At 41.4% G+C, this 12,458-nt stretch overlaps 1 protein-coding gene across 1 annotated transcript; it reads left to right on the forward strand.

Moving 5' to 3' along the window:
• The first annotated feature begins 10 nt into the window (after positions 1-10).
• On the forward strand, positions 11-12,010 carry TAF5 (TATA-box binding protein associated factor 5). Its single transcript, XM_040564402.1, has 11 exons — positions 11-668; positions 1,905-2,142; positions 3,243-3,558; positions 4,229-4,392; positions 4,858-4,993; positions 5,561-5,681; positions 6,658-6,787; positions 7,507-7,671; positions 8,086-8,263; positions 8,412-8,589; positions 9,100-12,010. The coding sequence occupies exons 1-11, from the start codon at positions 143-145 to the stop codon at positions 9,315-9,317; spliced, it is 2,370 nt and encodes a 789-aa protein (XP_040420336.1). The 5' UTR covers positions 11-142; the 3' UTR covers positions 9,318-12,010.
• Positions 12,011-12,458: the final 448 nt, after the last annotated feature.

The following is a 12,458-nucleotide window of genomic DNA, read 5'->3' on the forward strand; positions in this document are numbered from 1 at the left end:
GCCCTTCACCCCGCTGCCGTAAACCACCCTGGCACCGTCGCAAAACGAAGCCGCGAGCGCCCGGCCGCTGCCCTGACTGTCGCAAAAAGCGTCCGCGCCTTGCGGCGGCCGCCCGCCGGCGGCGAATGGGGGGCGATGCAAGATGGCGGCGGTAGCTGAGGAGCCGCCGGAGGTGGCGGCGGTGAAGCCCGACCCTGAGGCGGGGACGCCGCCGCAGCCCCCCGCCGCCGCTCCCCCGGCCGCCGCCGCCACAGCCCCCGCCGCTCCTCCGGCCCCGGCGGCTGAGGGGGAAGCGGCGGGGAACGGCGGGGATGCGGCGGCCGCCGCTAAGGCTGCGGCACCGGGCCCGGCCGCCTCCCCGGCGGCGCTGGACCGGCAGACGCTCGTGGCCGTGCTGCAGTTCCTGCGGCGGAGCAACCTCCGCGAGTCCGAGGAGATCCTCCGCCGGGAAGCACGCCTGCTCGGCGACGACCTGGGAGCCGCTGCCCTCAGCCCCACCGGAGCCGGGCTTTTGGGAGCAGCCGGCGGCGAGGGGGATGCCGGCGGCAGCGAGGCGCTGCTCAACCGGGTCACCGCCGCCGCCGCCATCTCGATAGGAGGCAGCGTCGCCACCGTCGCCTCTGCCAGCCCCGGGGTAGCGGCAGCCGCCGCCGTGCCGCCGGGGAAAGGTGGGGCCCGAGCGGGAGCTGCGGGCGGTGCTGTCCCGGGCGGGAGCTGGAGGCTGCCCCAGTCCAGCGGGGCCCCCTGGGGATTTGGGGTGCCCTCGCCTCCCGCAGCCTCGAGGGCCCTCCTTGATGCTAGGGCATGAGGAGAGGGGTCAGGCTGTGCCTCCCCTAGGGTGGCGCTCCCCGGGGGTTAGGCTTCATCGTCGGTGGGAAACCCTGGGTCCCCCGGGTCCATCAGTCCCCCACACAACTTGGGAAGAGACTGGGATCTCTCAGGGTGCTCCTCCTGGAGGAAGGGATCAAGGGTAGGGGACCTCATACTTAAAGGGAGCACTGTCAAAGGGAAGGGTGCTTCCCGTTGTCTGTGCGTCCTGTCTTAGCCAACTGCATTGCAAGAGGATAAATGTTTCCTTTGTAGTTCGAGGTGATGGTCCAGGATGTGGCTGCAGGGATAAGACCACAGTCCTGATGTACAGGCTGCATATTGAAGAAAGAGCCATAAGATAATTATAGAGGAGGCTTTAAACATTTCTCATCTATGGGGTTGCCAGCTGCTTGAAATGTCCTACAGATAATTGAAGTCTAAGTACTTTTACTCAAGGTGTTTTGTAGGGCAGCTTTGTATAATATTGAAAGTGTTTTGGGAACTGATGTATCTGAGTTCAAGTAAGTGTATAGTGTGAAGTCTTTTTTTTTTTTTTTAATACAGAAAACAAAGCAAGGAAGGTCTTTGATGACTGCTATGGAGCGTTAGCAAGTGACAAAAAGTCATTGCCCTGTAATGGTTCTGTAGTGCTCTTGTTCACTTGATGAACTCCATTTGTTTGGTTACTAGAAATAAAATAATTATAGTGGATATATTTTACAGGCTTAGAAAGATTCAGCTTCTCATTTGACAGTTTCTAGTCTTTGCTGTAAAGATAGCTGATTCTGGTGATGACGGTGGCTTCTTTCCACTTATCTTAGATGAATTAGGCACTATGTTAGATACCTTATAGGCAACTGTTGACAGGGAAGACACGGAAAATGGCGAAGGGTGCTTGGAGAATAGGCTGATGGACTGTAGTTAACATACTGCTGTCATCTCAATTGTATCATTTCAACGTAAGGCTGAACAAGCACAAGACTTAATATTCAGTTTTGCTCGAATGCCTCACCTTAGCAGAGTTGTTGTCAGCCTCTGTATATTTGCTAGCTCTGTCAGGCAGCCTTACAAGCTGTTGTTAAATGCTTTCGCAGTTGGAGGAGGTGTTGTGGAAGATCAGCCAGATGTGAGCGCAGTATTGTCTGCCTACAATCAGCAGGGGGACCCCACCCTGTATGAGGAATACTACAGTGGATTAAAAAACTTCATTGAGTGCTCGCTGGACTGTCATCGAGCTGAATTGTCTCAACTGTTTTATCCTCTCTTTGTGCACATGTACTTGGAGTTGGTCTACAATCAGCACGAGAGTGAGGCAAAGTCTTTCTTTGAAAGGTAAGTTATTTTCATTTGTTTATTTGCGTTATTTGGTGTTCGCTTCTTTTATTAAGTTTGAGCTTAAGGGGTGTGTATGCACGCATTATTCTTTAATGCTGACGGGATTTGGAATCTGAACTAATGGTACTGTGGATTACTGTAATTGTTCTTAATCCTTTTCCAACCTCCTGTGTTATAAAGTTCTGCAAACTACATTTGAACTATACCCATGCAGATTTTGAGCTGTCTTTATGGCACCTTGTTTCAAGGTGTCAACGAGGAGATGATGCTGCTGTAGGGAAAGATGGTGGGCTCATTTTCTAGCAGTATAAAATTGCACTGAGATGACGAAGCAACGTATGCCATAAGTGTTTGCTGATGTCATAGTATCTATATTGAAATCCTTCTAATAGGATTAAAGGAATTAATTTATAGCTAATCTTCCATTTTCTATGCTTTTACAATATTTCATTTCTTTATCGCTTGAGGAGAATCTTAAATTCAGTCTGCTTTCTGGGTTCAGACTGGTTATGAAATACTTCAGCTCAAAAGGGTAACTTTTTTTCCCCCAAATACAGTCAGCAAAAAAAGTTCTGTAAGTAGCTAAGACGTTTCCTGCTGCGAGTATTTTATAACATGATTTGAATAAAAATGGAAGGCTTGTTTTCTCTAGATAAACGTCAGCTGTTAGATAATGTGAGTGGAGAGTGAGAAACATACTCAGTGGTAAATGTGCATATTTATATAATGAATCAACTGTAAGTGCATCCAGGTAGTCTTACATAAGAAATGCCTTGTACTTTGTGATACCACAAATTTGGGTTTCATTTACGTAAATAAACATGTCAGTGTAACTATTTACTTCACGCAACCCTTTGTGCATATAAATTTCGCTGAGATTCTCCCATTGAATACTTTTGCTGTATACAGTTAAGTCACTGATCTATTCCCCCCAGGATTAAATTTATTTTATTAGAAAAATAATTCCATGTATAGTTAGTAGCTTCCAAGAGGTACTTATATATGTTTTATGTTAAAGTGATGTAAATAAATGTGCACTTACAAGGTTTATTACAAGAATGTCATCTCCTATCATGTATTATTTTTTTTTTCTGTAGATTTCATGGGGATCAGGAGTGTTATTACCAGGATGACCTCCGTGTATTATCTAGTTTAACCAAAAAAGAACATATGAAAGGTAACGAGACCATGCTGGATTTCCGAACGAGCAAGTTTGTGCTGCGTATTTCCCGGGACTCTTACCAACTCTTGAAGAGGCATCTGCAGGAAAAGCAGAACAATCAGATCTGGAACATTGTTCAGGAACATCTCTACATTGATATCTTTGATGGAATGCCTCGAAGTAAACAACAGATAGATGCCATGGTTGGAAGCTTGGCTGGGGAGGCAAAACGAGAGGCAAATAAAGCAAAGGTAGGAGGGAAAGATTGTTGTGCTTTTATTATCGGAACAGTTCTGGAGTAGTTTTTCAGGAAGACACCTTACTTAGTGTAGACTGACTATTGTCATTTGAGATCTTAAAAGACAACATGAACAGAAAAAAGGAAAAGAACTGTACAAATAGCTGTTGGCCCCAGTAGAGAGATCAAAATGTGTCACGTAGAAGAAACTGTTGAATCCCTGTGAGAGACAACTTTGTATTCTGTTCACTGACCTAGACTTAAACTCCGGAATCACTCTGTAGTTTTAACGTGGACACCTGTGTCTTTGGCTTCCTCTTGTAAAACAGCAGTAATTCTTACCGCCAGTTGTTACTGCAAGGACTGTTCGTGTAGATCTTGATAGTGTAGTGTCACCGTACTTGACAAAATGTATGAGCTGTAGGGATTTTGCTTTAGGGGAGTGCTAAGAAGTAAGGGGAGAACTTAGAATTGTCCAGATTAGTTGTTGGGTAAAACAGCAGAACGTGTACTACACTTGTTACAGGCTAACAGTAGTGTATGCAGTAATATTAAACATACCAGTTTTAAAAGGGCAGCTTTATTGTTTGACTATAGCATTAAAGAGTTTCCAGTTCAAAAATCAGTTTTCAGTAAGAGCAGCAGTTACAGTTTTGCATCATACCTATCTTATTGGCTTGCAGGTGTTCTTTGGCTTATTGAAAGAACCAGAGTTTGATGTGCCTTTGGATGATGAAGATGAAGAAGGAGAAAATGAGGAAGGAAAACCAAAGAAGAAAAAACCTAAAAAAGATAGTGTAGGATCAAAAAGTAAAAAACAAGACCCTAATGCTCCTCCCCAAAACAGGTACCAAGGGAACGATTTGTAGAGAAGTCTTGTTAAATCCAGTCTTGTCATGCCAAATTTGCGTGACTGGTTACATGACATTTTTAGCTCTTTGGCCATTTCAGCTGTAGCCAGCTTTAGCCATAAGACTTCTAAGGGAAGTTAAGGAAAGCTTAGCATAAAACCCTCTGCCTTTGCCCTTCAAGTTGATCTAGATTTTCCTTGATAAAATTTTATTTGATTGCCTGCTAATCTTTTCAGGTCATACTCATTACTTACCTTGTTCCACTGCCTGTCTGGAATTCTTAAAGTTATTACCTCTTTTTCTCATCAGATAATCTTTTACATAGTATTTTATTTTTCCAAATTCTTTTTTTTTTCCTATTTGAGTATTGAAGTATAGGGTTGCATGGGAAGGTTCTTCTTTCTCTGTTTAAACTGACAATCTGGAAGGTGCTTTTAGTTCGTAAAAATGTGTGCTTGTAGAATTCCTCTGCCTGAACTGAAAGACTCTGACAAACTGGATAAAGTAATGAATGTGAAGGAAGCTGCCAGACGTGTGCGTCTTGGCCCAGAGTGCCTGCCCTCCATCTGCTTCTACACATTCCTTAATGCTTACCAGGTTGGTAAAAGAAGACTTTGGGTAAAATGAAAGAGGGAATCAAAATGATAAACACCTTTATTAAGAAAGAAGACTTAATGGAGTTGACAAGGGTTATCAGAATATTTGGAATAAGCATTGAAAATTTTAATGTAGTTCATTTCCACAGTTTCATTTCCACACATTTTTCCACACACATTTCCACAAGTTTCATTGCAGTTTCATTTCCACATTCCTTGGATTTGCTCTGATAGTGCCATAATTCTTTTTTTTTCACTTTTCCTATGTGGCCCTAAGTGTATTCCACAGAATACAGTAGATATTTTGCACCAAAATACTGGGAAGAAGTACGGCTTTGTCAACATTAACTGTGCTTCACTTATATACCTTTATTTTTAATGGTACAAGAATTTTTATCTGTTTATTTCAAATATATGTATACTTTTGTCCAATCTATCCCAGAGTAATCTCTTTCTTTAATTTTTGGAAATAACTCTAGTTAATTTTCTTATTAGCATTTAGGGTTTATTAATATTTGAAATGCATTGTGAAGGATACAAACAACATAAATGGCTATTTTGTGTATAGGGTCTAACTGCAGTGGATATTACAGATGACTCTAGCATGATTGTAGGAGGCTTTGCTGACTCTACAGTAAGAGTGTGGTCTGTGACTCCGAAAAAGCTACGTAGTGTGAAAGCTGCAGCAGGTAATTAAGACTATAACACTTGAAATGAGCATGTACTGTTTGCGATGCCTGTGTTTTCTGCGAACAGAGAGAGGTATCTATGTCAGGAGAGTTGTTTTCAGCAGTTGGATGTTGTCACTTTGAAGAAACAATACATGCACAGATGTGTGATTGCATCTTATGCATTACCATTAGAAATATATCTATTTTTTAAAGGTATGAGAAATCTGGTTGTGTACACCTGCTGCTAGGTAGTCAGCACAGAGTTTGAACTAGCCGTAAATAGTGTGGAAATAGCCATCTTGCTTCTTCACTGGGTGGCGCTATAGGGTGTAGGAGACAGTTGGGTTTAGGGGATCTAGGGAAGAAAATAGAGGTAACCCTGGAGGAAGTTAAAGGGTGGGACTTTGAGAAGGATGAAGGAAAATATCCTGTACTGCAACACCTATGTAAATTCATGAAAACCAGGCTGCTTTAATTCTGCTCTGTATGTAGCAGTGTGTTGCGTTTGAAGCTAGATACCAAGTGAATGGTTCTTAGTCTTGGTATTTAACTGAAATGTGTTTGCGATGTTCAGCAAAAAGCAGCCTACAGACTGAAAGTTGTTTTAAGTTTTGCGTGGTGTGCAGCTGTCAAAACTGCCTGAAAAGCATGTTTATAGTATATTAACTTTCTGGGAAAAGACACGAAAATATGGCATCTCGTGAAGTGTGTCTCAAGGCTGAACACTGTATGTATGAAAAACAGCACACATTAGGATGAATTTATCCCTTAGTGAAGACTTGAGAGAGTGATTACTTATGTAAAACGTTATTTTCACCTTTTACAACAGTAAAGGTGTTGTAAATGCCACTGTATGTTCCAAAATTAGCAAATCCAAGGTGCTTTGTCCTGTTCACGATGTACTTGCCTCTTTTAGAGAAAATATTATTTGTTTTCCTGGCATTTGTCTTTGAACTTCTGGCAGTTATGATATGTGAACTTTGAAATATTGCAGACCTCAGTCTAATCGACAAAGAATCAGACGATGTCCTGGAGAGGATCATGGATGAGAAAACAGCCAGTGAGTTGAAGATTTTGTATGGTCACAGTGGACCTGTCTATGGCACCAGCTTCAGTCCTGATAGGTAAAATAAGTTTACAAGCTAACTAGCTTACTTCGCTTGAGTCTTAATTCTATGCTCTGAGGTGCAATCGCTTCTTAATCCAGCTTTCTCCAGGTTAAAGCAATTCTCGTATATTCTTTAAAATAAGAGATTAAAAAACATTATGTAATTATGAGAGTCTGGGCAGTATAAAGGAGGTTTAAATGTCCAAAATATAGCTCATGTGCAAGTGGCTACACGAGACTGCCATCACAGAAACACAGTTGAGAAGAAAACTTTGTGTGGAATGTGAATATAGAATCTGTAGTTATGAATTGGGAAGGTGAACATGGTATGAATTTTCTTTCAGGGAATCTTGTCATTTAGTTTAGAGTTGCATTAAGATTTTTTTGAAGTAACATAGTGTAGCAGTTTACTGGTGTCTTTTTTTTTTTTTCTCCCTCCACATAAATGGAGTTCCTGAGCAAAGACTAGCTTTCCCCACCCTTTATTGTCTTATCATCAGAATTAGCCATCAACATTCAAATGTCTCTCTTTTGGGCATAAGGGTCTAGGGCTGGATTCTTCTTGAATTGTTTACTGTGGTTTACCTCACCAAAATGCTCATTTATGTGGGACATGCTAAAGAGCAGCTGCCCAGTGCACAGTTTTTCTTATCATAGAATTCTTACAGAGTTTATGCAATGGTTATACAGTCTGTAAGTTTTACATGCAACATTCTATACTTTCTCCTGTTACAGGAACTATCTGTTGTCCTGTTCTGAGGATGGCACAGTCAGATTGTGGAGTCTCCAAACATTCACATGTTTGGTGGGATATAAAGGACACAATTATCCAGTATGGGATACACAGTTCTCGCCTTACGGATATTACTTTGTGTCAGGGGGACATGACAGAGTGGCTCGGTAAGAAACTAGATGAGTTCTTTACTTGTCAAGGTCAGTTTTGTGGTGAATTAACCCTGAAAGTGATTAGCTCATGTACTCTAGCTTAACCTATAAAAAGAAATAACATTTATTTCATGTGAATTAAAAGGCTAAATTAATGTTTTAATGTATTTTTTTTCCTATTCAACACACATCAGAAATAATGTCCTCTTATTTGGCTGTTACAAGTATTCTCTCATTGTTTACTAACCATGACAGAATATTCTTTATTTCTCCCTTCTGAAAAATGTACTTTTCCAGAAGAGATCCTGCTAATTCAGTAAACTGCTCAGTAAGAAACCGCTGCTTACTTACATCCTTTTGTTCATCATTGTGCAACAGATTCTAAACGTTATTATGGCACTTTATATTAATAAAGCTTGTCTTTTTCAGACTGTGGGCAACAGATCACTACCAGCCTTTACGGATATTTGCTGGCCATCTTGCTGATGTCACATGTACCCGATTTCATCCCAACTCTAACTATATTGCCACTGGCTCAGCAGACAGGACTGTACGGCTCTGGGATGTTCTAAATGGGAATTGTGTAAGAATATTCACTGGACATAAGGTAAAGGCACATCACTCATTGTGTCAAAGTGACTTTATTTCTGTGGTGGGATTCTGAAGAGTAGCATTTGGAATGAATACAGCTTGACTGGCTGAAAATGACGAGACTTAACTAGTTTGGCTTTCCTCCCCCCTAATGTCTGTTTCAGGGACCAATTCATTCGTTGGCATTTTCTCCTAATGGACGATTCCTGGCTACCGGAGCAACAGATGGCAGAGTTCTGCTGTGGGATATTGGACATGGCTTGATGGTTGGAGAATTGAAAGGGCACACTGACACTATCTATGCGCTTCGATTCAGTAGAGATGGGGAAATCTTAGCATCAGGTAAAATTCACTAGAAGCGATGAAGCTTCCGTTGCATTCCATCAGTCTGAAGTGGAACAATATATTGGATTCCTTAAATCGAGTAAGGCAAATGAAAATCACTTGCTTAAGCAAAAGCAGCAAGTTAAAACTGCTGGTAGAAAGTATTCCAGGGACTGATGGAAAGGTGTTACCAAGTTAGATGAGAGTGAAGGTTGGGTCTGTGTGTAGTGTAGGGGGAGGAGACTGGAGTCAGAAATAACTCTAAGGCAGACGTGAAGTGACTGGACCACGGCTGCAATTGTGAGAACTGTAATGTGCATTCACTACGATCAAGGCTTGTTAAAACTGTTCCCTTGGATTGAGAGCATGTTTTCCTTGGTTGAGGGCATTAAGTATTCAGTTTTGAGTAAACCTGCTTTTTGAGCTGCTTGTTTTCCTGTTGTACTGACTTGCTCTTTTGTAACTTTTTATATAACTTTTTTCTATGTACATAAAAGACTTTAAATTGTTGCTTTTTTTTTTTTTAAGGTTCAATGGATAACACAGTTCGGCTGTGGGATGCTGTGAAAGCATTTGAAGATTTAGAAACTGATGACTTTACTACAGCCACTGGACATATAAACTTGCCTGAAAACTCTCAGGACTTATTACTAGGTACATACATGACCAAATCAACCCCAGTTGTACACCTTCATTTTACCCGCAGAAACTTGCTACTAGCTGCAGGAGCCTACAGTTCACAGTAAACGGAGAAGCTGTAAGACTGGCTGTGCCAAGTTGTTGCAGTAGCGACCTCAGGATGTGAGACAAGGAGGAATGTCTTGTACAGGTGGACCTCACCAGTCTGTTGCAGGAAAAACAAAACTATGTAAACTAACTCAAGCAGCGTCTTCTGAGTTCTGCTTTCATATTTATCCACAGTTTGAAAATGCTGGAGATTGACAGGACATCATCGTGGCTTTAAAGGAAGGAATTGTTTCATGGTGCTTTTGATAAAAAATATATGTATGTATGTATATGAAAATGGCTGTCTCAGAGATGGTGTTGAGCTCTGCTGAAACTTTTGGGAAGTTAACAGCCTTGGTATGTGTTCTCAGATGATTTTTTTAAAGCACTTAACTTACGGTTGGCAAATGTTTAATCAGTCTCAAGCACAGGTAAAAACTATTAAGAAAAGAATGTAGTTTAATTCACTGTAGCCTGGGCTGGGCAACAGGTATAGTGAGAGTATCACAGCAACAAATAGGGCATTGAAAAAATAGGCCCAACAGGCAGAAGCTTGTGGGGAACTGTGGAGAAGTTACATATGGATTTTATGCATCCAAGCACCAAGTCCTGAAAAGATTTCAAACTCCTGTGCTTTTTTGAGGTATCAGAAATGCAGATCTTGTTATTCTGTTTTCACAGGTAGCTTCTGCTGCATGATAAGCAACCAGAAATACAGTGTGAACACGTTGGAGGGGGGTTGGGGAGAAGGGGTTGAGGCACAGCCGAAATGGTTCACCCACTCTTAAAAAGAGGGGAATTAATCCTGTCTTATTAGATCTAAAAGAGCTTCAAAAACCTGCATCCCTTCTCCATATGGTTTAGTATATCAAACTGTAAAACTAGTGGACAAGACATCAAAACATTATTGCAGAGCAAGCAGCTTAACCAGTCCTAAGTGTGATTATCAGCTTTGAAGGGCTAGCTCATCGGCTGATGAGATACTTTCCACCTAGAAAACCACCCCAGTAAGTCTTGCTGGACAACTAGTAAAGCGGAGAGCTTCGTTTCTAAGGAAAAGTAAAACATGCAAAGCACTGGGAGACAGAACTTTTTGGGTCTTTGAACAGAAACATCACTACCAAAAGAAAGCCCTTCCCCTCCTTTTTTTTTTTGTTAATCTTACAAGCTCTATACTGGGAAATCTGTTTTGTGTTCCCTTTTACTTACAATAAGGGCATGGACCCTTGTATGGCTGAGTCTCTAGTGAAAATGTGAAAAACAAGATTTGACATTTCTAAGGTAACATAAATGGAGAACTACCTCTTATCATCCTTTCTCTGACTCTAACCCTTGGAGTAAAGGTGCATTAGAGGCATTAAACGTCAAGATAAAGGGTGGAAAATTCATTAGGAAATTCACCTGGAAGTTTTCTTTAAAGACAAAGTATTTTCTTTAACTAAATTATTGAGGTGTGGTGTTTTTTTTTTGTTTTTTTTTTTTGCACGGAATGGTACCTCAAAATTTCCTAGCACCCAATACAACCTGTTGGATTTAATTACAGTGAATCAAGCAAGTTACCTGAAAGCATGTACAGATTTGACAGCTTAAAGAAAACACTGCCACATTCTGCCTTTGTATTTTGTACAGTTTTATACTTTTGATAGTATAATAAATACTAAAACCACATAGCTTGTGTCCGTAGACTATATGTTATGAGAAGATACTTCCCTTGATGGCTGCAATGGAAGCAAGAATGCTGCTTATAAATGTTAGTACTCTCCTGAGAGAAACAAAGTAGTTCAGAAGTGCTGTAGTTGATGACCAACTGTTTAATGTAAATTTAGTTCAAGTGGCAGATGATACATTCTAGCTAATTACGTGTATTACAGTTACCACCACCAATCAGGAAAGCTGTATAGAGCAGAGGCAGTTGGTGTAAACATAAGACAGATTTATTCCTATTATTAGGACACTAGATTTTATTCAGAAGGGTGGGCCAGCATGTAAAAATGACTAAGAATACACCAATGAGAGTGGGAGAGCACAAGAACCTTGTGTAATTTCTCTGAATTACATTCTCTTTTTTCCAAGCAACTGCGCCCATCTCCTGATGCTCTAAGTTTAGGAATTGTATTTGCAGCATGCTTGAGAATCAAAAGTCCTAGGTTCAACTCCTGCTGCTGGCAGCCTTCCAAGAGCCACGGTGCTGCATAATCACATTCATGTCAGCACTAGCGTGAAAACTAAGGAACTGAATTTTACTGAATATTGAGGGATAGAAAGACAGTGGGTAGAGAACATGACAGAGCAGCTTTAGTGGTGGGCACAGAGGGGCTGTATATACCTAACTGGTAGGAAAAGCTCATTAAGATACTGTGCCCAGAAAAGCAGTAGTATTGAACTACTTAAGTTACTATTTGTGAACACGTAGGGTTGTAACAGTTTGGTATCAGCAAAAAGCAAGCTATTTTCATGCTGCAGTTACCTCTTTAAGAGAGGCCAGTAACAGAAAAAGCTCAAATACCGTAATTAGTAAACAACCCCTATATTTCACTGTTCTGGTCCCCCAATTCCTCCCACTCCCCCTCCTTACCCCTTGACTAAGATGGCTCACAAGAACAAGACAAAATACTCTCAAATGAGTGCTCAGGAAGCACTGCGCTAAATTCGATCTCATGATCTAAAAAGATGTAACACCTCCATGCCATCAAATCCCATTTATACACTTTAAGGAAAAAAAACGTATACTAGGATTGGATCAGTCTACGTTGAGAGGTTTTCACTCAAAAAGGCTCTACTTAAAACATGGGCAACAGAGGCAGAAGCCAGTCTGCTATTCTGCACTGCATTAACATTATTGAAAAAGCAATGGTTTTCAGGTAAGCCACTAGCTGGGAACATAAAAAATGGAAGCAACCAGGACAAGCAAGTATCTGCAGGCCATGCGTTCCACCTACCATAACACTTGGAAGCGCAGAGATGCTTTGCTCATCTATAAGCTGTGTGCTTGGTGTTATGGTCATGATGCTGAGGTCTTTCCTAAATTACTACCAGGTGCCCAGGTCATTTGAGGATGTGTTATAACAGCAAAAGAGTTAAAATAGTCACAAAAAGAATCCGGTACTCCATCTCCACCACAAATAATTTCTGATAGAGGAAAAAAAAGTATGTCTGCTTCG

The sequence above is a fragment of the Cygnus olor genome, chromosome 7, assembly GCF_009769625.2.
Source record: "Cygnus olor isolate bCygOlo1 chromosome 7, bCygOlo1.pri.v2, whole genome shotgun sequence".
Taxonomy (NCBI): Eukaryota; Metazoa; Chordata; class Aves; order Anseriformes; family Anatidae; genus Cygnus; species Cygnus olor.

Coding starts and splice junctions, on each gene's coding strand:
- TAF5 (XM_040564402.1), top strand. CDS start 143: ATGGCGGCGGTAGCTGAGGAGCCGCCGGAGGTGGCGGCGGTGAAGCCC. Junction 4,994..5,560: donor CATTCCTTAATGCTTACCAG/GTTGGTAAAAGA, acceptor TTTTGTGTATAG/GGTCTAACTGCAGTGGATAT. Junction 7,672..8,085: donor GGACATGACAGAGTGGCTCG/GTAAGAAACTAG, acceptor TGTCTTTTTCAG/ACTGTGGGCAACAGATCACT.